Source organism: Lynx rufus, unplaced genomic scaffold (assembly GCF_022079265.1).
Source record: "Lynx rufus isolate CCGP_SWC_20201006 ecotype Redwood Valley unplaced genomic scaffold, mLynRuf1.p SCAF_7, whole genome shotgun sequence".
In the NCBI taxonomy this organism is placed as follows: Eukaryota; Metazoa; Chordata; class Mammalia; order Carnivora; family Felidae; genus Lynx; species Lynx rufus.
In genome coordinates, this window is record NW_025814889.1 from 74887950 (window position 1) to 74914704 (window position 26755).

The 26755-nt window shown below is 36.3% G+C and overlaps 1 protein-coding gene across 5 annotated transcripts in view; it reads right to left on the reverse strand.

The window, feature by feature from the left end:
• The window catches only part of SENP1 (SUMO specific peptidase 1), a 51558-nt gene that overhangs the window by 12057 nt on the left and 12746 nt on the right, over positions 1-26755 (reverse strand). For all 5 annotated transcript variants that reach the window (XM_047065415.1, XM_047065414.1, XM_047065413.1 and 2 more), the window contains 9 exons: positions 26284-26443; positions 22013-22184; positions 15204-15307; positions 14835-15121; positions 13042-13096; positions 8553-8591; positions 7610-7694; positions 7218-7373; positions 6007-6138 (listed from right to left, as the gene is read on the reverse strand). In XM_047065415.1, coding sequence (XP_046921371.1) covers positions 6007-6138; positions 7218-7373; positions 7610-7694; positions 8553-8591; positions 13042-13096; positions 14835-15121; positions 15204-15307; positions 22013-22184; positions 26284-26443 — 1190 coding nt within the window. The remainder of the gene's footprint in view (positions 1-6006; positions 6139-7217; positions 7374-7609; positions 7695-8552; positions 8592-13041; positions 13097-14834; positions 15122-15203; positions 15308-22012; positions 22185-26283; positions 26444-26755) is intronic.

The window sequence follows — 26755 nt, forward strand, 5'->3', positions numbered from 1 at the left end:
TCTGTGTCTTCACATTTAAAATGGGTTTCTTGGGGCACCTGGTTGGCTCAGTGGGAAGAGCACACAACTCTTGATCTCAGGGTTGTGAGTTGAGCCCCATGTTACCTGTAGAGATTACTAAAAAGAATTTAAAAAAAGCAAAAACAGGGATTTGAAATAAATAATAAAACAAAATGGGTTTCTTTCTTGTGACAGTTCTGTTTTTTTTTTTTTTTTTTACAGAGACAGCACACTTGCATGCAAGCAGGGGAGAAGGACAGATGGAGAGAGAGACAATCTTAAGGATGCTCCACACTCAGAGTGGAGCTGGGTGTGGGGCTCGATCCCACAACCCTGGAATCATGACCTGAGCTGAAATTGAGAGTCTGACGTTCAAATGACAGAGCCACCCAGGCCCCCCATGTACAAATTTTAAAGGGGAGGTAAAAATATCTCTTGAATAATATTTTAATATTTACTATACACTAAAATGACACATTTTGCATACATCACATTAAGTAAAATATACTATTAAAATTAATTTTACCTGTTTCTTTTTCCTTTTTTCAATGTGACTACTGGAAAATTTAAGGGGCACCTAGATAGCGCAGTCGGTTAAGCACCTGACTTCAGCTCAGGTCATGATCTCATGGTTCACGAGTTTGAGCCCCGTGTCGGGCTCTGTGCTGACAGCTCAGAGCCTGAAGGCTGCTTCAAACTCTGTGTTTCCCTCTCTCTGCCCCTCCCCTGCTCGTTCTCTCTCTCTCAAAAATAAACATTAAAAAAAATGTTTAATTACATATGTGGCTCACATTATATTTCTATTGGGTGTGCTGGCTTAGACCATTTACATTTAATGTGATTATTGATATTGCTGGGTCTGTTCTTCATATCTTTTTTCTTCTTTTCCTGGCTTCCATTGGATTGCGTATTTTTATTCCATTTTATCTTCATTATTTGCTTATACTTATACCTCTTTGTTTTTTATTTTTGTTTTTCAGTGGTTGCTCTAGGATTTTTAATATAGGTCTTTAACTTATGACAATCTATCTTCACATAACACTATACCACTTCACATACTGTGTACAAATCTTATGCTAGTATGTACTTTCACTTCCCCCCTCTTTTGTGTTATGACTGTCATATCTTATATTCCAAATCCCACAATACATTGTTTTATTTCCACTTTCACTAGTCAATTGTCTTACAGAGGTATTAAAAAATGAGGACATTTTCACTGCTCTTCATTCCTTTGTATAGATTCAAATTTCTACCTCATAGTTTCCTTTTGCCTGAAGAATAGCCTTTAATATTTCTTATAAGACAGGTCTGTTAGTGATGCATTTTCTCGGCATTTGTTTGTCTGTAAAAAGTACACCCTTGTTTTTTGAAAGATGTATTTGCTGGGTATGGAATGTAAGTTGACAAGTTTTCTTTTCCCTTCAGTACCTTTTTCTTAAAAATTTTTTAAGTTTATTTTTTCAGATGGGGGCGGGGCAGAGAGAGAGAGAGAATCCCAAGCACTGACAGTGCAGAGCCCCAATGTGGGGCTCAAACCCACAAACTATGAGGTCATGACCTGAGCAGAAATCAAGAGTCAGACGTTTAACTGACTGGGCCACCCAAGCACCCTTTTCCTTCAGTATCTGAAAAAGGTAGCTTCCTTCTACCTTATATGCCTGGTAACATCTGATTGGATGCTGGATATTGTGATTTCATGTCACTAGGTTTTGTTGTTACCAGAATATGTTTGTATTTCTTTAAATATTGTTGGGCTTTTGTTCTGTGATACAGGTAAGTCATTCAACTCATTTTCAAGTTTTCAAGGCTTAAATTAAACTTTGCTACCATAGGTCCAGAGTAGCCTCTATTCTAGGGCCAGTTTGGCCCAACTCCTGAGGTAATATCCTTTTGAGGCTCTATTCAATGCCTCATGACCTTTCCACTCTAACTGGTTGGAATACGAACTACTCTAAGCACCTGTGTTAGCTTTGAGGTTTGTTCCGATTCCTTTTTTCTGGTGTTCTTTCCCTAGCCTCTGGTATTTTCTTTCTATATACGTACAGATCAATGCTCAGTCAAAGATTTAAGTGGGGCCTCTGCATGTCTCTGGGACTTTCTCTTTGTGCAGCCACCCTCCCTTCAGTATTGTACCTCACAAACCTTAGCGACTTTCACCTCCCTGATGTCTGAATTGTCTCCTCCACTTGGCAAGACTGTTAGATACTTCCAGGTTCTTCCAGCTCTCTACCCTCAACATACCACCCTAGTGAGGTGGGGAAATCATCAGCTCATCCCTTTCATTTTCCTTCTCTCAGGGATCTTGTTGTCCACCATCTGAAAATTGTTGTCTCATGTTTTGTTCAGTTTTCTAGCTAAACTGAAAGGGCAAACGTCATCCATTTTATTTTATCATGACCAGAAACAGAAGTCAGATCCATTTATTTGTATGCCTACATAATTTCCATGTATTTCTAAATTTATCTGAAGACTTATAAAACAATGCTTAAGCCCTCTAAGAAGTAGAATCATCAGGCTATAAAGCACAAACATCAAGCCACTGAATCACAGAAGTTACCTAAATCAATCGCCAGGAATCAACAAATAATTTCTAGTGCTGGCATCCATTTAAAAATATTTCCTTTCTGGGGCACCTGGGTGGCTCAGTCAGTTAAGCATTTGACTTTGGCTCAGGTCATGATCTCATGGTTCTTGAGTCTGAGCCCCACACTGGGGTCTGTGCTGACAGTGTGGAGCCCAGAGCCTACTTCGGATTTGATGTCTCCCTCTCTATCTGCCCCAGCCCTCTTCACGCTCTCTCTCTCTTTCTCAATCTCTCTAAAATAAAGATATCATATGTTTTCACTCATATGTGGAACTTGAGAAACTTAACAGAAGACCATGGGGGAAGGAGAAAAAAATAGTTACAAACAGAGAGGGAGGGAGGCAAACCGTAAGAGACAAATACAGAGAACAAACAGAAGCTTGATTGGGGGTGGGGACAGGGGAGAGGGGAAAATGGGTGATGGGCACTGAGGAGGCCACTTGTTGGTATGAGTACTGGGTGTTGTATGTAAGCGATGAATCACGGGAATCTACCCCCAAAACCAAGAGCATACTGTATATACTATTTAGTCAACTTGACAATAAATTATATTAAAAGTAAACAAATATTTTTAAAACATTTCCTTTGTTTCTTGATTGTGATTTTTAATCTAGTTTTGCAACTAATTCCACCTCTTCTTAACCCTGACCTCCTTTCTTTAGATATTTCTATTCAAAACTAATTGCCAGACCCAGTATAGAAATCCCCATCTATAATGTCCCTGGTGTTATCAGCCTTCCAGCCTCCTTTTGTATTCTTTACAAAGGCAGCCAGTTACCTATTTTATGAACAGGTAATGTAGCCAACTCTTCTTTTAGTAAAGAGATCAGAGAAAGGGTAGCCTAATGGCTTTCTGTACATATTCTAAATACAGGACTTCTAGGTTTTATTTTCCTTATTAAACTAAATCTGATCCCTTTTACTTCTAGGATCTTATATTCCTTGTCTATAAAATGGTAAGAATATTATATCAGTTACCTTATTTTGGAGAAATATTTAAAGCAGCCTATAAAAGTGATAGGAAATACAGAAAGAAGAGAAATGGTTATAATGAAAATATATATTTGAGGGAAGAACAGGATTGAAGAGAGGACAAATTACTTGCAAAAGAAAACTGAGAATTCACAACTGAGAAACGAATAACTTATTTTTAAATGAACATGAATACTTAAGGGTATCTACTATTTCCTCATCAGAATGTTAACTTCTCAAGAACAGTAACCTTAAAAGCCTGAAAAATACAGTACTTTGACAATGGTGCACTTCAAAATAGTTATCATCATCACAGACATGTGAACTGGTACCTGCTTTCAAGGTTAACATAATTCTAGCAAGCACTCCCTACACAAGTTATGGGTAGGTGTAGTAGAGATAAAGTAGACAAGGAATCTCTCCTTCTCCTCGACTCTCCTACATAATGTAATTTCCATTAACTTTGCTTGCTAGAAACCAAACCTTTGATGGGCCGAGGGAATGGAAAATATGTCCTGATGAATGCTGCCTCTGTAAGGTATCTCACTGAGGTAACTGCCACAGTAAATAGCAAGGACTCAGCTCATATCCTACTCATTGCTGCCCTCTAGGAGGTTTTGCGTAATTTACAACAAATGAGCTACAAGCCAAATAGAATAACTGACCTCTTCCCATTTAGCAGTAGTAGGCAAAAAATGGCAAGAAACCACAGATTAATGTCTTAAAATCAAAAACATTTAATTGGTGGATACTTTTGACTGTCTTTGATTTCTATTTTGCCCTTTGATTTGGTGAACTCTTTTTTTTTCTTTCTGTTATTTGATCCAATGTTCTAGTTATCACTATTCTGAGCAAGGGTGGTTTCCCCTAAAGCAAGACAATGTCAAACCATATATTCCTTAACATTTTTGTTCAAAGATTTATTCAGGGAGTGATGAACTTCTGAAATTTGTATTTTAGAAACTGACCTTTGGCAAAAAGAATGGGGCTAGTCCAGCTGGCCCTAAAGAAAATCAACATGCTGGGCATGGCATATGGCTCTCACATTCAATACATCTAATCCTAAGACAGGATCCAATTTAACATTCTGAGGCAGTATAGTATAACAGATAAGACCCAACGCTTGGGTCTAAATCCTGGCTCTGCTACTTATTAGCCATATAACTTTAGAAGTTTCTTAATCTTTCCAGGCTTTGTTTCTTCATCTATAAAACAGAGACAGTTAAACTACAGTATATACCTCTCCAAGGTTTGTGGCGACTGTTATATGAATAGAACACATAAAACACTTACAATAATAGTGCCTAGCATGAGGTAAATGCTCAAAAGATGTTAGCCAATATTATTATTTGGAAGACTGTAAGCATGCAAGACAAAACTTTAGGTATCTAGAATAGCTAGTGCATACTATACTGAGTTTCTAAAAATCTCCCACAGCTGTGAAGTTTTGAGTATACTCAATATATCAGGCAAGGATGTTTCTTCTGGGCCTAAGAAAGGAAGAAGTTACTCAGGGAAAAAACCCAACCCAGTTCTCTTCTTTTGCCACGAAAATATCACTCTGAAATAAAATAGGCTCCTACAAGTTTAAGATTGTTTAAAGACTGTAGTATAATTAATCTACTTAAAATTATTAGCAGAAGCTGAGAGCCATAGCTTTCTTTCCTTTCTTTCAACCCAGTACATCAAATATTTAATAATACAGCTTTTTCAATGTCAGTTTAAAAAATATCACGGGGGTGTCTGGGTGGCTCAGTCGGTTAAGCATCCAACTTTGGCTCAGGTCATGATCTCACGGTTTGTGAGTTTGAGCCTGGCACTGGGCTCTCTTTTGTCAGTACAGAGCCTGCTTCAGTTCCTCTGTGTACCTCTCCTTCTGCCCCTCTCCCACTTGCACACACATGTGCACTCTCGCTCTCGAAAATAAGCACTTCCAAAATATATATATCATATATGTAATAAATGTAGGCTACTTATAAATGTAGGCTACTTGAGAAAGCTTATCTCTCATATCCTAAGTGATCTAGAACAAGTAGAGATAAAAAAGGAAGTAGAAATGGAATCCCTAATGGAAATCCCAAAGAACTCCTTCATGCTACAACACAGTCCACTATTAAACATTTGTTCAATAGATGAACTGCTGGGTAGGTGCCTTAAAGAGAGTGAGAATGAATGTCCTCTCCCTCAGTGTCTAAACTGTCTATACATAAAATGGGAAATCAGCAGTTCTCAGACTTGAAGGTACATAAAAAATAAACTGGGGTATTTGCTTAAAATGAGTATCTCCACCACACTGTCTCATACTTATTCAGGAGAATGGAGAAACCCTAAGAGAGCTGATTCTACACAGGTCATCTGAGGACCACATTTCAAGAAACAGTGAGGTAACACCTTGACTTAGTTTCCACTTAATGCTTACTATTTTAATATAAAAACAGGTGCGAGATTACCTCATCATTGAGCCAGTTCAGATGGTTCAGAGTTTGAATATCTTTGCGTGTAATGGTCAAGCGGAATGCTTCACTCAGAACTTCATCTTGGTTCCCATTACGAAATACATTTTTTATTTCCTTCTCCATTTCCTAGGGAACCAAGAGGTACCAGAGATGAAGTGTACATGGCTACAGACACACTAGATTTCTCACCAAACCCCATATAACCCCCAGACTATATCAGTAATCAACTGTTCACTTCTAACATTTTGGTTTTTATTCTTTCCAGTAATCTCCTGGGTTATCTCCTTTCATTCTGTCCTGTCCCCCCTTCTCATTGCAGCACAACATTTCAGACCTTTCTTCCTTTTATTCCTAAAGTCTGAAATAACCTTCTGCTATCAAATTTTCTAAGTCTACAAGAAGACCTAATTATACTTCATATCTTTGGCCCACACAATTTCTTAACAAATAGACTCTTTCCCAAAAGGTAGCAGGGGATACAGGTAGTGTGTTTCAGACATTTTTCTAGACAAATTTGGGTTTTTAAAATGTAAATTATGGAATCCAGCACACTATAATACATGTGTTATACTTACTAACTATATGATAGTTTTTCAAACAGAAGAATGAGTCAAGGAACAGATTATCTTAAAATGTACAAAGACTCTGGGGTGCCTGGGTGGCTCAGTCAGTTAAGCATTCAACCCAGCCTTAGTCATGATCTCACAGTTTGTGAGTCTGAGTCTTGCATTGGGTTCTCTGCTGTCAGCACAAAGCCCACTTCAGATCCTCTGTCCCCATCTATCTCTGACCCTCCCAAGCTTGTGCATGCACACATGCACTCTCAAAAATAAATATTAAAAACATGTACAGACTTTAATATATTTAACTGATTTTTTATTACTTAAAAAAATAGTAAGCCTCAACTTACTATCTGATGTCAAACTACCCGTACATATACATTAAAAGTAAAAATGTACATAAAACACAAATTTATTAAATGTTTTTTCACTGAAGTCATGAAAAACCACTCACAATTCTTTCTTCAATTTTCAGTAATCCTTTAAAAATAAAGCCAAGATTAGTAATACAAATGAAAGCGGGAGTATGCAATACAATGGATACTTTAAATGCCAGGTATTCTATTATTTCTGTGTTTGAAATTCATTCTAAGTATCTTTTCTAAACACACTTGTTAGCACAGGAATCCATAGTACATAATTTACCTCTGTGATTTCAGGAAATTCATCTTCACTATCAGTTAATTTATGACCTTTCTTTTCTGTTTCTTGGGTGATCGTTACAGGGATCTCCTTTTCAAGAGGTACACGAAGATGCAGTTCTACTGAATCATGTACTGAATGTTCCTGTTCCTGCAGTCTCTGCAAAACAGAACTTTAGAATAAGTGGGATAAAGAAAACTACTATTTGTCTACATACACTGAGTAGAACCATCTGGAGAGACCAAGCACATAGACTAAATCACACAATATAAGTGCTATGCTATCATAGCAGCTCGCCATTACAACTTTGATCCCAAATCCAGGTAATCTTCCAAATTAGTTGCAACTTGGATGTGCTATTTATTTACAATCTTATCCCCAATTTTGTTTTTTACCTGGTTTTGAAGCTGCAATGCTAGTGCTTTCTGCTCTTCAATCTGGCGCAATCTCTCCCGTGCTCGAGAATCATAAACACTAGTTCTAGGAAATGAAAAGGAATGTGACACAAATGCAGACCACTGTCTTAGCATCATGCATGTTATTGATGAACAATGAGCACTAAACATAAAACCTCCATATAGAAAGTCTAAAGTGCCTACACTAACCTTATCGCTATTTAAGACAGAGTGAAACCACATGGTGTTATTGAAATTATCAACTATTTTTAATCAAATGATGAAATTATTAGTTTGTTGCTAAATGTGAACAGGTGATATTTGTGGCTATGTGTAAATGTGTAGTACTTTTTTTTAACATTAAAATTTAGAGATTAACATAATCTCTAAGACTATGGAGAGACTGAAGCTTCATTCTAGAAATCCAAAAATGTGATTGAATCCCAAAGGAGCAAATAATACAAGATACTATCAAGGTTTTAATTCAAATACTGTACTTATGATCCAAAAGAAAAAATATGGATTTTTTTCTCTAAAAACAGTGAACAAGTCCAGGGATCTGAATACCTTAGAGTTATTAAAACTGGAAACTAAAAACTTTTAGTGATTTTGCAAACTCCAGAAATGTGAATTATTCAATAAATTAGTTCTACCAATGTAAAAATAAGGGCACTTATTTTCCTTTCTATGTAATACTTAATATCAAAATAGTTTTCCAATTCAATTTAGCTTCAGCAATTGTTATATATTTAATAAACCTGAGCATAGAAATGCCCCAACCCCAAGAGAATTTTAAAAACCCAACAACTTAAAAGCTGTTTTATAAATAGATATAAATAGGGAATTTTTACTGACTAAAAATAGGTAGGGTGATTGGCTAATTGACTTCTTCTGAGAAGGAAGAGATTGAGAAAGAAAAATGATACCAAAAACAATAACTTACAATTCTTTGATCCACAGCTCTGCCTGGAAAAATGCAGGACTATGGTGGGGAAAAAAAAATGGCAAATGAACAGGAGGCTCATAAGAAAATTCAAATATTTTCACCAAGAAAATCAATCATTGAAATAATTTAAAAGAATGCTTTATATGTATACAATAAAGCGAAGGTCATAAATTACATAAAATAATTGCAACTGGGAACTAAAGGAATACAGCTATGAGTCACTCACATACATAGTAGTTAAAAAGATGGCCCAAAGTTCAGCAGAGAAATTAACTGTAACACAGGTCCTTACTTGCACCTTGCTCCTTATGAGACCAACCCAACGTGAAAGAGTACATCACTTGTCAAGATAATATATTAAACTAGAACGTTACTCTTCCAAAATGGTTTAGATTGACAGATTTATTAATGATTTAGTCAAACCTTATGGGTTCTTGGACTTCTTCCTGTCAGTCTACTTGAATCAAAATATATTCAACCAAGTCATAATGGATACTGAAAATCCCCACCGACAGAATAGTCTGTATCAGATGGTTAGTTAGCCAATGAACGAAAGTGAAGAATTAGCAAGATACAGCTCCACTCCAAAGATGAGAAACCAATTCTATTCCACGAGGCTCTTGCTGACAACCCAAATGAATAATGCTTAGCATAGTCACAGGCATGTTCCCTCTTCCAGAGCCTCTTGCTCTTCTCACACATCCTCATCTCCTCGCCAATCCCTAACTGTGATCTCTCACAGAAACAAACAGAAGAGTGAACACTTTTCCAAAAAAAACTTTCAGATACAAGTAGAAGAAGTGCACAGAGCATGAAATTGGGAGTTAAGAGACCTGGATCTCCTGGAGTGGACCCGGATTCACTGTGTGACTTTGAACAAGTCACTTCATTTCCATGGTCCTTAGCTTCAAATTTCTAAAACATGGAGGTTAGAATCCCTTTCAGTTCTTGAATTGCTACAGTCTGTCTTAGTGAAGGCAAGAACAAGGACTCAGAAGGTATCCCTTGCTCCCCAGACTACCTTTTGAGAATTAGTATTCCCAATCATCCTTAGGCTAGGGTTTGGCAATGAATATGCTGTTCTACTGCCTCCCCACTGTCACTGAGGTTAATAAGGGGAAAACATAGGAGAAGCGGCCTATGCCTTTGGCACAGTGGATACTGATGTAACAACCAAGACAGAAAGCCACAAAGATCAGTGGTAGCACTGTGAGGGGCTTAGTATGTGATATTAAAAACAAATCAACATGAAAACACATTGACTGCACAACATAAAGTGACAGGAATTGCCCAGAATTTCATAGTAGTAGATCTTGCTATTGAAATTTGCCTGCTTCCTTTATTAGAACATAAGCTTAATGAGGATAAGAATTTTTGTCTTTTCTATTTACTCCTGTATCCTCTGCACCAAGAATTGTGCCTGGCACACAGCAAGTACTCAGTGTTTATTGAATACGTGAATAATGTAAGGGAAAAGTATTTCTCTTCAGTAGACATAGGTATTTGATGGATTAGGAAAGTAAAATGCAGGGGGAAAAAACAAAATCTTCTTGCTTTTCAAAGAGATTATGTATTATTTCTCATTATGATTGAAGCATACAGTAAAAATAACTACAACTACTTATGAGCACCTACTTAGTACTCTGTGTGAAATTTTGCTCTAGCTGCTTTATATTAGTTAAGCCTCATGATAATTCTCTTTTAGTTAAACCTCAATATAATATAGAATAAGGAATTATTACTCATGTGTATAGAAGAGGAAATGGGAAGTTTAGAAGGATCAACTGTCTTGGAAGAGTCAGGATTAGAAACTGTGTCTGTCCAATTCCAAAGACTGTGATTTCTACTATTGTAACATACCTTTCAATAAACCAAAGCCTTAAACCAACATGAAGATGATGAGTTCTTGGGCTATGCAAGAGAGCCTTTTAGGATTTCTAGGAAATTCATTTGTTTAACAAAGATTTATTTACTAAGTATCCATCATGTGCCAGGCATTATGATCCACACTAGATGGTAAATGCAAAAGTATTAGTAATAAATAAGATATAGGGATAAAAGTACCAGAGGAAAAGACTAATACTATCTGGAGAAGTCAGAGTAATGTCTTGAGAAAAAAATAACACCTGAGTCAGATTTTGAAAAGCAAAACGAGATTAACAAGTGGACAAGGAAAGAGAGGAAATTCCAGGGGTTAGGATCAGCATGTACAATGGCACAAAAACAGGAAACAGCATGCTATATTCTAGGAAATAAGGGCAGATCTTCACTGCTAGAATTTAATGGACAGGCAGTGGTGGGAGATTAAGAATAAAGAGCCAATTGGCCAAGACTTGGGAAAGCAGGCTCCAACTGCAATAAACAGCACTATTCAATCGGCCTTATCCAACAGATCATTTCTCCCTCCCTCTCATTCTTCAGGCATCACTAATAGAAATCCTCCATAAAGGAAAGGCACACAGAGTAAAGAACTACTGAAGAATTAAAAGCATTCTCTACATGAGATCGACTTTTTCCCAATAAAGAATACCTACTTTTGTGCACTACGCATTAAACGACTTTTATTTTATTTGAGAGAGCAAGTGAGCAAGCAGGGAAGGGGGTGGGGGTGAGAGAGGGGCAGTGGGGGTGAGAGAGGGGGAGAGGGGGAGAGGGAGAGGGAGAAGGAGAGGGGGAGAGGGAGAGAAGGGGAGAGGGAGAGAGGGAGAGAGGGAGAGAGAGAGAGAGAGAATATGAATCTCAAGCAGGCTCCGTATCAGTGAGGAGCTGGATACAGGGCACAATATCACAGCCCTGGGATCATGACCTGGGCTGAAATCAAGAGCTGGACACTCAACTAACTGAGGCACCCTGAAACACTTTCATTGTTAAGTATTTTTCTGTATGTTAACCTTCACAGCAATTCAATAAACAGTAACGTATTAACACTGGCATTTTTATTGATAAGGAAACTAGGTTCAGAACAGTAACTTGTCTAAAGTTATGTGATGCCTGGACAAGATCATAACCCAGGTCTGACTCAAAATAAAAACAAAACAAAATAAAATAAAACCACACATAAAGAATAAGGAATCCAAACTGTAAAGTCTCCTTGAGAAATTATAACAGAATTTTTTTAAAATATCTAAAATTTAGGACACACAGGAGAGTTGCAAAGAAGTACAGAAACTGAGATGAGAAAGAAACATCATTATTCAGGGCGCCTGGGTGGCGCAGTCGGTTAAGCGTCCGACTTCAGCCAGGTCACGATCTTGCGGTCCGTGAGTTCGAGCCCCGCGTCAGGCTCTGGGCTGATGGCTCGGAGCCTGGAGCCTGTTTCCGATTCTGTGTCTGCCTCTCTCTCTGCCCCTCCCCCGTTCATGCTCTGTCTCTCTCTGTCCCAAAAATAAATAAACGTTGAAAAAAAAAAAAAAATTTAAAAAAAAAAAAAAAAAAAAAAGAAACATCATTATTCCTAATTTTCTCAATGGAAAATGGATACTATTTTCATTCCAGCAACTGAACTGCTAATGGCAAAGAAACTGCAATCTAAGTAGTAACCTACTGAATTACAGAGCAAGAAGTTCCATATAGAAGTATCATAGAAAATTACATTTGAATTGAGACTTAAAAGCTAAGAAAGAGACTCCTGCTTCTTTAGATAGACAAGTTGAGGTAGGGTTACATACAAGGCAGATGGAACAATGACTATGCAGGTAAGAAAGCACATATCACACACTACTAATGTGTGTGTAATTAACACATGAAAGACTCCCATCTTCCCATATGGCTCCTTCTCTCACCTCTATCATGTCTCTCTTCAAATGTCATTTCTCAGCCTTGCCATGACCACCCAAATAAACAGTGCCCCCCTAACCCCAGTCTATATATTGCCCTGCTTTATTTTTCTTCACAGCATTTATCACTATCAGACATACACATTTATTTGTTCATAATTTGTCCCCCACCTCTTTCCTTACACCCCTTACAACTAGAATGTAAGCCCCTTGAGTGCAGGGATTTCATTTTGGTCACTGCTGTTATCCCCAATGTCTATATTAGGACACAGCACACAGTAGGTTATCAATTCGTACTTGTTAAAGGAAAGAATGTGTGATAGGAAGTAAGGCATGTGGAGGAAATGCTTTGTATACCATACTAAGGAGTTTGGGCATGATTTTATGTCTGATAGCCACTCCTAAGGGAGTTTAATGAATGATCAGATATGCATTGTAGAAAGACCACTCTGGATGTAGAATGGAAGATGGAAAAGAACAGGCAAAGAATTGATTAGAGAATATGGCGGAAGATGGAATGAAGCACAACAAGGAAGATGGAAGAAGACGACTAATTAAAAAGTCATTGAAATAATTCAAATAACACAGGCGAGAAATCTGAATTGAGGCAGTTTTACTTTTACGTTATGCAGCTCTTAGTGAAGAAATTGTGATTAAAGAGAGGGAAAAGAAAACAATATATCAAGAATGTCTTTTTTTCCATAGTTTACCTGGGAGTTGCAGTCTGGGAATCTTTCACTTTGAGTAAAATCACAGAGTCTGATCCTAAAAAAAGAAACACAACAGCATATTATTATTTAAAAAATTCTACCCAGTTATACACTCCAGGCGTCTATAGTTTAAGCTCCCATACTTCAGTGTATTCTGTTTTCATAAAAATAATGCAGCACAAGGACAAAGGTAAGATGGAAGACAAAAGGAGGCAGGTCCACTTTCACTGAGCCAGAAATAGGGCTTAGGGAAGAGCCTGCCTCACAAAGAAAGAAGTCGCTCCAAAAATACAAGTATATATGCCCTTCACCATCTACTCCTGGGCTGTACTTGATTCCTATGCTGCTTCTTTCTGTTCCTGGGGAACAAGAATAAGCCACAACTTCTCAAAAGTCTTTAGTTCATGAACTACCATGAGACTGAATAAGGTGAAAGAGGGGAGAGGGAAGGGGGAGGCAGAGGCAGAAAGAGAAAAAGCTACAGAAGTATCAGGGTCTAAAAAAGTACAAATTCTATCATTTATTTTGTGTTATTGATAAAGGCAGGAATCATGTCCTTCTAAATGACTGACACCTCATTTAGGATATTTATTAAATGGTACAAGGAAAGTAATGAAACATTCAATGTACTATAGCATATTCGTTTCAGTTTAGTTGTAGCTAAGCATTTGTCATACAATGCTATGTTTTTGAGTTAAAGGCTTTTTTTAATGGTAGTTCCCAGTAAATCATCTCACAAAATTTTATAAAGGTTTTCATGAATACGTATAGCTATATAGTGATGCCACTAACAATTTTAATCCCCAAGTGAAAATTTTAAGAAAGTGAGAAATATCTTAAAAAAAAAACAAAAAAAAAAGCTAAGGAAGGAGGAAAGAGCCTTAGAGACTGATCTATCAAAAAATCCCTAGGGGCGCCTGGGTGGCGCAGTCGGTTAAGCGTCCGACTTCAACCAGGTCACGATCTCGCAGTCCGTGAGTTCGAGCCCCGCGTCAGGCTCTGGGCTGATGGCTCAGAGCCTGGAGCCTGTTTCCGATTCTGTGTCTCCCTCTCTCTCTGCCCCTCCCCCGTTCATGCTTTGTCTCTCTCTGTCCCAAAAATAAATAAACGTTGAAAAAAAAAAAAAAATTAAAAAAAAAAAATCCCTAATGTCTAATCACTTAACCTTAAACTCGTTTTAAGTTATATACCTAAATACATACTATCATAAACACACATAACACACACCTAAAGAAAGGGGAAACTAAGCAAACAAAGAAAATTATCATAGAAAACCTCAATTAACTGGAATGCTAAGTGTCTGGATATTTTGGTTAGCTAAAAGTTAAACAGAAAACTTTTTGTTTCCAAAATTTGCTGATGACCATTCTAAAATGCATAAACCTAGTATGCAGGTTTTCTACCAAGTATTACCTAGTTAAGAACTTTTACTTCAATACTTAATTGATGTTCCAAAACTTAGAACTTCAGAGTACTTAATGTTCATCACAAAGTACTAGAAACAGAGAAAGTATTGAAGTAATTGGGATGATTATACTCTGATTCTAGACGTTGCTCAGGAAGTTAATCTTTTTAAGTAAAATATTATATGAAATCATTTGCATCTCCATGTAAGAAAAAAGTAAATTATTTATAGGTTTAGTTTATTTGTGGTACGGCTAACTGAATTATATATATTTAAAATATCTTATATGTTAATTAAATTACATGCACATTACAACCTTGCAATTCCCATAGATCCCATAAACAGTTAAGTGGTTATTATTACTGAAAATATACGAAACCATTGTTACCTTCCGATTGTGTATTTGAAGCTGGTAAGTTGTCTGGCTGATGTAGAAGAGAGTGATGATGTTGGGGTTGATGGAGAGGATCAGAATCTTTGGATCCAAATGCAACAACATCTGGGGCATAAGACGATAAGGAATACACACTGTGGGACACTTGTTCCTGGGTAGTTAAAATGCTGGCAGATCCAGATGATGAAGTATCAGAGCCAATAATCTGAGCTGCACAAGAACTTCCATTTTTAAACAGTGGGTCTTTCAAAGTATTCTTATTAGAACTAAGACATCGGGACCTAGCAAGAGGAGAGTACAGTTTTAATATCACATAACAAAGTACAGAATTAAATTCATTTGATATATGTTTCTGTGACTCACAGGTGTAAAGGAAAATGTGTGGTGGGTTTGGCTACAGAAAACTGTTTCCCTGTAACCATCTGTAGTAGCTGTCTGTAAATCTCTCTTTCTTCTTCTTGGACTGTCTAGAGAAAAAAAAAAGAAGAAATTTTAAACACATCCAATAAGGCAACTTTTTTCTCAAAGCAGCATCTAGACTCCCAGAAGCTCTGCCAAAGTTAAGGCAGAGTCCTTCAAGATAATTAAGAATTATCATTAGGGATATCTAGAAAATTATAACAGGAATTAAATGAAATAAATACCAGATATTATATTTTGGAAAATTATGGGACATATATGTAAATAATAGTGCAGAGAAACTATAGGATATGAAACCAGAAGGCCAATAGGCAATCACTTTTGAGTCAACTGAGACAGTCCCAGAAACAAAACATTTGAGGACTTCTCAATTAGGATTCCAAGAAACCCCATGATTCCTGACATCTACTAAAAAAGTCACAAGGAAGCAACTAGAATAGTCAAGATCAGAGTGGGATACCTTGCTGTCTTCTATCCTGTCCAATTTTAACATTGTAAGTATTTTCCAAAGATGGTTTTTATCTCAAATATTTACTCTTTTTTCCTAAACCCCAATAATAAGTTTAGGGAAAAGCACATACTCCATAATATTCATTCACTCGTGTATTGACTTGAATACCTACTAAGCACCACTCACTAGAGATACTGCACTGAATAAAGTAATATTCCTGTCCTTGTGGAGCTTATATTACAGTTAAAGGGACTAGCAAGCGAGACTAATCAAAAATTATGGAAAATGAAAATGAAAAAATAAAGACAAGGAAATAGAAAGTGATGGAGGGGAAATAGCAGCAACAGGTAAGACCCTTCTAAAAAGGTGATATTTCAATAGAAACCTAAATCAAGGGAAGAGGTAAGTCATAGAAATTTATAAAAGACTATTCCAGGTAGAGGAATAGCAAATACAAATGCCCTGAAACAGGTATGTGCCTGATGTGTTCAAGGAAAAGGTCAGCGTGAATCAGAAGAGCAGTAAGAAATGAGGTCACTCAGCAGAGAACCAGATTACATAAGGACTTGTAACTATACTAAAGCATCTATTCTATACTGATCCAGAGAAACAATGGGAAGCATTCACTAAATAATATACTCTGGTACTTAAAAAAAATCTTATACACAGTTTAATATAACCACCAATCTTCAAAAAATAATACTTTGTGGCAAGGCTAGCAGCATCCTGCACTGTGACATTTCAATATGCGCAGAAGCATTTTGCTAAAAATAGAATGAATTAAGCAATTATCTATGCAAAGGCAAACACACTAAGTTTTCTCTTCTTGATCACTGTTTCCTACATAGTAAATTTCAATTACATTGTCACTATAATGTTACTGTTCTAACAAGATTCACCTTGAACTATGAGGCATGAGTAAATAAATACTCCTTATGAAAAAGAGCTATCCTTAAATTTGAATAGATGAATAATGAGAAAATTTGAATAGATGGATAATAAGAAAATAAGTAGAATTAGTTGAGCATTTGGTGGAAAAATAGACCCGGAGGAAAAACAAATTGCAATTTTCTATATGAAGAAAATAAACTGCATTATTTTATCCTTTATACATTAATACTGTATTTAAGATGATGACATACTCTTTTTCTAGTGTTTGTGAAGAGATTGTCTGCAGTATTGGACAGGCACTTCAGTGACAGCACAAAAATTATAATGTAGAGAAAGACCATTAACAGGTATACATTAATATCAATTACCAAATCTGTAGTTTTTAGCTATTCTACTGGGGAGGCCATGAGTATCTGAGAGATAAATTTAAAAACTGTAATTAAAATAAATGTCTTTTTTTATTAAAGCCTAAATTTGCTATCATAAAGGTTCTTTAAGTAGACAGTCTGAAGAATGAAGCATCATTACAATTATTTAGGTTGTAAGAGACTGACAACCAACTACATAGTGATCTATACACAGGAAAGCTGTGTTATGTGGCACTTTCATGACTGAAATTTTTCAGTACCTCCCAATGTAAATTTTGACTCCACTTTCCCACTATACCAAATAACTGAATTCATAATCCACAATACAATGGGGTTAACACGTTTTCAGGAGTGGTAAAATGGAGGGCATGAAGGGAAATCAGAAGAATAATACCACCTGGGTCATGGAAATTAACACTTTTTTAAAAAAATTATTTTTACATTTATTTATTTTTGATAGAGAGAGACAGAGCACAAGTGGGGGAGGGGCAGAGAGAGAAGGAGACACAGAATCCGAAGCAGGCTCCAGGCTCCGAGCTGTCAGCCCAGAGCCTGACGCGGGGTTCAAACTCACAAACGGCGAGATCATGACCTGAGCTGAAGTCGGACGCTTAACCGACTGAGCCACCCAGGTGCCCTAAATTATTTTTAAAGTTTATTTATTTTGAGAGAGAGAGAGCACATGCATGTGAGGAGGGGCAGAGAGAGAGACAGAGGGAGAGGGAGAGAGAGAATCTCAAGCAGGCTACGTACTGTCAGTGCAGAGCCCAATGTGCCAAACTTGGACACTCTACCAACTGAGCCACCCAGGCACCCATAACTCTTAATAACCAGTCATTTTAGTTCATTTCCACCTCCTTACTAAACTAGATTTTAAAAAGCTTTGACTGCATTATCACATCATAGGAAGGAGAATAAAGCAGATAAACTGGTGTAAGAGGTTACTTTGCACACCAAGGTGTAGAGAAACATCCCCATCCCATGAAGACTTCAAGAGCACACTGAGAACAGTGAAATAGAAAAGATCTTTGTTTGTGGTACCCTTCAACCTTCATAAACTGACTTCAACCCTATAAAATTAAAAATGTTTCTCTCTTCCCTCCCAACACATAGCAAAATGGTTTCTTGGAATAAGTTTTTATCCTTATAAATAAAACATTAAGAAACAAAGTGCCATTAAGTGACTCACCTAGATTAATTCAATGTAAGAAGTGATTTTTTTTTAATTAGTCTTCATTCTTTTTTTTTTTATTTTTTATTTTTTAAAATTTACATCCAAATTAGTTAGCATATAGTGAAACAATGATTTCAGGAGTAGATTCCTTAATGCCCCTTACCCATTTAGCCCATCCCTCCTCCTATAACCCCTCCAGTAACCCTCAGTTTAATGTAAGAACTGATTTTTAAAAGTCTATTAAACACACATAACTCACCCACAAATCATTTTCCCCAGTACATGTATCTTCAAAGAAAAGCTTCTTCTAAGCCTGAACAACCTCACAGTTACTAGACAACATAAAATGAACAGGAATAGATGTTCTATATTCCAAACAATTATCTAAGGTCTCTTTAAGCCTCTAAATGTTAATTTAGAGGTCACAAGAATTTATCTTCTATTTAGAACCATTTCAGGCAAAGAAAAGATAGTCCATGCAACTCTCAAAAGAACATGTATGTAATATTTGACTTTTCCAAAAGAAAATCCAAAAAGGTAAGTCATTTGAAACTTCAAACACAATTCTTTTTTTGGAGCATCTGGTATTACAAATAAAGTAAAAGAAAACATCCTTCTTTGTATATTACTTATTAAACTATTTCTACTGAGTAAGCAAATTATTAAATTAGGATGAAAGGAAGTACTAATTGGTAACATGTTAAAATAAAAGAAGCTGGATAATGTTATGTGTTAAACCTAATAAAGGACCAAGGAAAGTTTCAAACAGTATAAAGGTAATTAAGGTGTTGGATTCTATTTTTAAAATATGTGCCAGATTCTTGTACTTAAATGCATCTGTAAGAGGCTCCATCATAAACCTGAACTGTCTGTAAGATTATAAAAATTTAACAGAGAACACAAAATAAATTGTAGGAAACTGGTATAACTTATTGTTACAAATTACTCAAAAAACTTCATAAATACTCCAATTTTGATTCTGTTTAAAGTAAAAGCTTTATACTATATAAACCTCAACTATCAAAGGTACATAATTCAACAACCTTCTGTTTTTAAGTCCAAAATTCTTGGCTATAACAAAATTGTAGGGGCGCCTGGGTGGCTCAGTCGGTTAAGCATCCAACTCTTAATTTCAGCTCAGGTCATGATCTCAGGATTTGTGGGTTTGAGCCCCACATCTGAAAGCACAGAGCCTGCTTGGGATTCAATCTCCCTCTCTCTCTACCCCTTCCCTTCTCTCTCTCAAAAAATAAATAAACATTTTTTAAAAAGCTTAAAAAAACCCCAGTATTGTAAAAGGTTTTGGGTTTTCTTATGAATAAAACCATCAGTGCTATTAAGAAAGCCCGACATCTTAAAATGTTGCTCAGTATGTTGCAGAGAAGGATGTCTGGAAGCAACATATCAGTGAAAAGAAACTACATGTGTTTTTAACATTTTACATTTTTATTGTCCCTAGTATTTTCTCTTTCCCAAACAGAAATTCATTTCCTCTAAACAACGTTAACAGAACTCTCAGTTAAAAAGGAAATACTCTACACTGTCCAGTATGGTAGCCACTAGCAATATGTGGCTAATGAGTACTTGAAATGTGGCTAGTATGACTGAGAAAGGAAATTTTAATTTATATTTATACATTTATTTATTTATATTACATATATAAATTATAATTTAATCTGAATTAATTTAAGTAGTGCATATGGCTAGTGGTTACCCTATTAGTACCGTTCTTTAATGATATCCCTGAATCAGCCTTCAGCCAAGTGGTGGTCTAGCCATCACTTACATATTTCCAAATTCTTCTTTATGTATTCTTTTTAAACTTCTATTGTAAGGCTGAACAATGCAGTGGTTAACATCATGTTAATTTTATAAATGACTTTATATTCCTGAAGGTGATAAATAAATCCAGCAGTAAGATTAATATCTAATTTTCCTTCCTTAACATAAGAAACTGTATCTCCCTTGGAGATCCCAACATTTCCATGGAAAATAATTTTTCCTTCAGTTTGTAAGCTCCCATCAGTAAATTCTTTATTCCCAAGGGAAGAAAAAGAATTATATTTTAATCCAGATTATCTAGTACTATCCAAGACTAAATATCTGAATAATTAATCTGTTGATAGTTTAATAAAATTTGGTCCAATATTTTATCTTACTCATATTATATGGGCAATCCCATATTCCTGTACTACAAGTGACTTGATTTTCATATCAGAATATAGACCTAAAAAACAAATGAGGCAAAATTTTCTGCATCTCGTTTCACAGAATAAATTCAATCTTTGGCATCTTCTTGACACTGTAGAAGGAAGAAAAACTCCACCTTCATGTCCTCCAATGGCCCACCCTGGACATTGGCCTAGAGGGTTGGTTGGAAGGATAAAATTACTCACCTAGCCCAAGTCCTCAGGCTGAAGGCAGAGGTGAAAGGAGGAGGGGCTGAGTGGTCCAAAGGACTGGTTAGCTAGTGGGATTACAATGAACGCACATAGTCTTAAGGATCCTAGTGATCTCAGCAGCAGCCACCTGGGGCAGGGGAGGGTTGGGAGGCCAGTATCCAGCTGCCATGCTGCTGTCTCCTCCCCCACAAGTCTCTCTGTACCCCATAGGCTGCCTAGGATCCAGCAGAAGCACAGCCCCAGTAGTTAAAAAAATATGATTTATGTATGTAATAACTAATACATACATGGTGCTAAATTCAATGGTACAAAAGTGAAAAATCAATCTCTACTATTGCTCAGTTCTTATCACCAAAGGCAACTGCTGCCAGTTTCTTATCTATCCTTTACCTACTAAATATGACTTACTAGTTCTGCCACCCTCCGCTTGAATATTTTAGATTCAATACAAACTTAAAACCAAAAAAAAAATGCACAGCATTTTTACTAACCGTGTCACAAATAATCAAGTTCTGCCACTTAAACAATCATCATTAACAAATTATCTAGTTATTTGGCACATGGTGCTATATTCTTGACTCTCCAGTCTGTAAGCTCCAATGGGCTGGAGCCATACCGCTGGGTTGTCTAATACAATGCATACCAGACTAGACTCCAAAACACCTGGGTTGTAGGCTGGCCATTTACTGTGTGACCTCTCACCTTTACTCTCCTAATATATAAAATGTGCATATCATCTCTACCTATTTCACAGCATTAAAATGACTCAACATAGTAATACATGTGGAAAGCATACTGGAAACTCTATATACAATATAAATGTAAGGTATTGTTATTTATTTGTATCTTCATAGCAAGCAGTCCAAAGCTGACTAGATGCATAGTATTTAACTTAACAGGTACAAGCACATTTCCTACCACATAAGTTATATGCTATATTATATTTACAGAATTGAATTTCTCCTTTAGGCTTACTGAATGCATATAACAACCAAAGTGTCAACAAAACATCTTTTTTGGGGGGAACATCTATGATCTCAAAGATCTTCTTACTCAATGAAGGGTTGTAAATTATTTAGCTGGCTTCTTGATTTTCTTCTTACACTAAGGGAAAATTGTCCTAATAAAGAAATAAAGGCAGGTATTTCATCAAATCCAGCAAGATTAACAGTTTTGCCATATGAAACAAGAGTTGAGGAAGGGCCCAAAAAAAAAAAAAAACAGAGATAGTTCGATATATGAGAACTCATTTAGAAAATACTGAAAAGTAAGTCTGCTGCCCAACAGGAATAGAGAAAATGATAAGAAAAATAATGAAGTCCTCCTAAAATCTAAATTAAGAAACAAAAAGCAGAAAAAGGACTAAGTGAACAGATGGTTAGTAAATGTCTGAATCAGAGGAACAAACGGCAGAATACAGGGAAAGATTCTAACCTTTAGCAGCGTTTGTCGCAGGTTTTCCTTACCTCTTCTGCTGTACTAACATGTCGCCTCTGAGTTTTCTTGGGGCTCAAGAGGTTTCGGCGACATGAACCACTCCAAGATGGACTTGGGACAGGCTTAATAGGAAAAGATTTTTCGTATGCAGACACATGGCAGTGATGATTTGCCTTTCCTGTAAAAGTGTTTGATAATCCACTAAAAAAAAAAAAAAAAGTTCATAAGAAAAAAACAGCAAGAAAATCCAACCTAGTGATTTTCACTTTCAAGAAATACCAAAAACAAAACACCAACAGGTAGAATAATGGATGTACCATTTGAGGGACATATACAAGAAATGATGCATGGGTTGCTGCACCAGGTTCTGCAACTTAAGAAGTCCTAGATTACCATACTACATAATTACCAAACATCTAAAATTGCATTTCTTAACTTTATAGTTCCTTTGGTCAGGAACCAAAGACCTGTGCAGTATGACAAAAAGTATATCAGGTCAGACTTCTTCAGTAAACTTGGGGTCTATATATCTTACACTTTCTATTTACTTGCTGCAACCCCCTCCCTCAAGCCCTTTGTGGGGAATTATTTATGCAAAGATGGATAAAGCTAAAGCCTCTCAAAGAAGCTTTTAAACTGAATTTTAGGGGCTCCTGGGTGGCTCAGTCGGTTGAGCCCCTGACTTCAGCTCAGGTCATGATCTCACGGTTCGTGAGTTTGAGCCCTGCGTCGGGCTCTGTGCTGACAGCTCAGAGCCTGGAACATGCTTCGGATTCTGTGTCTCCCTCTCTCTCTGCCCCTCTCCTGCTTGTGCTCTGTCTCAAAAATGAATAAATGTTAAAAAAAAAAAATCTAAACTGAATTTTAAAATTTCCTAAAAAGCCAACAGAGGGCTCCCATCCTTCATTAAAAACAACCAGAAGGCTTTCTTTTAGGCTGCATCGCTCTCCGCCAATTCTCCTTCTGGCCTATTTACCTCCTCTGAAGGAGAATTTTTTTGTTTCTTTAAACTGTTTGTGCCCCCAAATAAAGGAAAACACTGGCAGGAAAAGTGCTTTTGTGAACTTAAAGCCCAGTCTTATCTCTAAGACTTGATTAATAATTTAAAGTTCTTTCTATGTGGTCTTTTTCATCTATTATTACCCAGTAAGTATAAGGTACTTGCTCTTAGCATACTGAATTTTCTTTCTTTTTCTTTTTTTTTGCTGAGGATGCAGAATACACAGCTGACTAAGCTGAATTCAATGAAAACAACTCTTTAAATCAGTACAATTAGTCTGGATCCAAATGAAATCAGACTAGTCTAAAGAAAATCAAAAAGCACTTACATGCTCTCTCAAAGGGAAAAAAAAAAGAGACAAATCAAGAAACGGCCTCTTAATTATACAGAACAAACAGATGGTTATCATAGGGGAGGTGGTGGAAGGATGGGTGAAATAGGTAATGGAGATCAAGGAATACACTTCTGATGAGCACTGGATGTTGTATGGAAATGCTGAATCACTACATTGTACACCTGAAACTAACATAATACTGTATGTTAACTGGAATTAAAAACTTAAAAAAAAAAAAAAAAGCACTTACATGCTCTGCCTCTAACTCTTCAAATTATAGTGGTTTCTATGTGTGTTAGAGTGGGGAAAGGAACAAGGACTCAGAATTTTGGGAATAGGCCTTAGGATGGGTGGATGCAGCTACAAAAAGAAAGGCAAGTATAATTGGCTTGGTGAAGATATAATGAATTCTTCACAATGTCTTTTTTATTGATGCTTCCTAGAGTGTGTGTGTGTGTTTAATGCAAAAGATTTATTTTCTAAACAAAAAAACAGTGGGAGAACATCTTGCAATGCCAGAGAGCAAGGATGCTTCCAACAATTAATGAGGTTGGGCCAGACACAGCAGTAAGCTTGAAAGAACTCCCACTGGATAAAGCTGTGAGAATGTGAACATTACAAGAGTAACGATGGTGGTAGATTGAAACACACTGAATCTGTAATGACATTAAAAAAGAAAAGAAAAATTCCTCTGAACCACATGAAGTGGCTATTAAAAAAAAAAACAAAAAAACCTCACTTTGAAAATTGGTAATGGAAAAGAAGATCTAATCGTATATCCTGCCTTCCCAGTAGATGTATCTTAAGGTAACCAAACAACCCTATCTACTGAGAAAAAAAAGCTCTCCTTCACAGCAGAGTGACAATAAGTGTAGAAGAAATGATAACACTGGAAAAGTATTATTTCATTAACTCTAATAAAATTATTATCAGGCCAAAGAAGGTCAAAAGATACAAATTTCCAAGTTCTAAGTAAGTTCTGGGGATGTAATGTACAGCATGACGACTATAATTAATACCATATTACATATTTAAAAGTTGTTGAGAGGTCTTAAAAGTTCTTATCACAGGAAAAAATAATTTTGTAACTATGTATGGTGATAGATGTTAAGTAGACTTACTATGGTGATCATTTTGCAATACATACGAATACTGAATCATTATGTTTATATACCTGAAACTAATATAATGTGATATGTCAAATATACCTCAATTTAAAATAATTATCAGATAACAATTATCAATTGATGTGAATAACTATTAGGCTGATACGAAACTGGTCATTGATAGAACACCAAAGTAACATCATTTACATCAGTTATATTCTAGTCACAAGGGGGAATACCTAACTGTACGAAAGGACCAGACTGTTACCTCTCTACTCCAGAATCACTAATGATAGGAGAACCAGATTTAGAGGTTTTCTAATGTGATGTAACACATCACTAGTTTTTATTGAAGACAAAAATCTAGTTTACAAAAAAATACAGAGGATAAATGACAAAATAATACTATGAAGAAACCTGTCAAATCCAAAGGGTGGAACACTATGTATAAAAATCATGTCATAAGAAAAAAAGGGGTTTTCTAGATTGTAAGAGACTTAAAGGCAATAACCACCAGATGCAATCCTAGATTATATACTGGTTTGGACAAAGAAGCCATAAAGGATATTTTGGGTCAACTAGGAAAATTTAAATACAGTTTAGTGTACAAGACAAATTTACTGAATGGAAAAGAAGATGTGATTGACTTAAAAAGCAGATTATTATAAAAGTATGCACAGTATGAATTCATGTTTGAAAAAATGTGTATAAATGCAGAACAAAACATCTGGAAGGAAATATACTAAGATATTAGAGAGGTGATCTTTAACTGGTGGAAACATGATGTTTTTATTTTTTATTTTTACCTATCTGTATTTTCTGATTTTTCACAAAGCACATGTACTTGTTTCTATAATAATGTTATTTTTAAAAATAACAGTATAGCCTTACTGAGTAAAAAAAGCAACTTGCCAAATGATGCATATAGAAAATCTTTAATGAAGACAAAATAACATTATACATTTCATAGTACACATGCATATATCTCACGCTATATAAGAGCAAAAGAGAAACAAACATAGGGAAAGGTGTGGATGGAAATACACCAAGGGGAGGGGAATAAAATTGTGAGCAGTGGCCAAGGGATCTTCAGCTTTTTTGGCAATGTTTTAATTTTTACAATGTGAATGCATTAATGAATTCTTGTGTAATTAAAAAAAATAAGGAGTGGAGAAGACTATCCCTGGGAGTATTGACACATGTTTCCAGAGTCCATGTGCTGATAATCATAAAATAAAAGCCATCTCGTTGGTTTCTATCAATGCCAGCAAGCTTAGCTTTAACTAAGCAGGAAATTAAATGATACCATATTCCTAAAATCCATCACTAGAGTAAAATTTAAGAAATCATAAATACCATTTTAAAAAAGAAATATTTTACTAATAAAGTTCTTGAGGGAAACCTTTATAAGCTTAGTAAGGGAACAGGTAGTGCTTATGAAATTGGGCTGAAAGGATAAAGCCCTGAGGCCATGGGGTGCAGAGTTTCTTTGGTTTGAGCCAGGTCTCTGCTCATGTGAAAGCCTATAAAAATGCGCTGATTTCTTTGCTACTGAAGTTGTAGAAATTGAACGACTTCCACGTTAAGATTCATAATAGCCATATTAATCCCAAAATAAATACTCATTCATATGCACCAAGATTTCCCTTAAAACTCTCCTCTAATGAGAAGCTTTGGATGTCACCAAAATTCAGCACCAACTAAAAGTTGAAAGTTTAAAATGCATTTGTCCATATTTTCATGGTTTAAAGTTCAGAAATGGTGTTACACCTTTAAAATCCCAATGTTAACAACTATCTTATGGCCATTTTCTCTTATACCAGAGGAAAGACTTGTGAACTAAGCAGCCAGAATACCTACCTTGAGGTCTTTCGGGTTTCGAGGTAAAGACTTCGGCTGTTTCTTGATTTTTGTAAAGTTGAACCTGATGCTGGAGTGGAATTTCTCCACTGGCCATTTGCACTCTGGCCAAAGGTTCTTAAATCTCCTGAGCCAAGAAAACTGTCTGAGGAAGGGTTGTCTAAAAGAATAAAAGTTTGAATAATTAGACAAATACCGACAGTAGTAGTTTTCCATATGACTGCAACCATGTCCAACATTGTATTCCAAAGTAATGTGGCATAGCACCATGTCTCTCATGGAAGAAAGATCCCAGTCTCAACTGCCAGTAAAGTCTGCAGTAAGGGAACTTCTACAAACTATAATTGATTCAGCCATACTAACCTGAAAATTGATGAAGGAGCTGAATCCTGCCACAGCCATGTGCCTTATCTGCATCAATGTGACTCCGTGGTGTCCACCAAAAGTCAACATTTTACCCCAACTATATCTT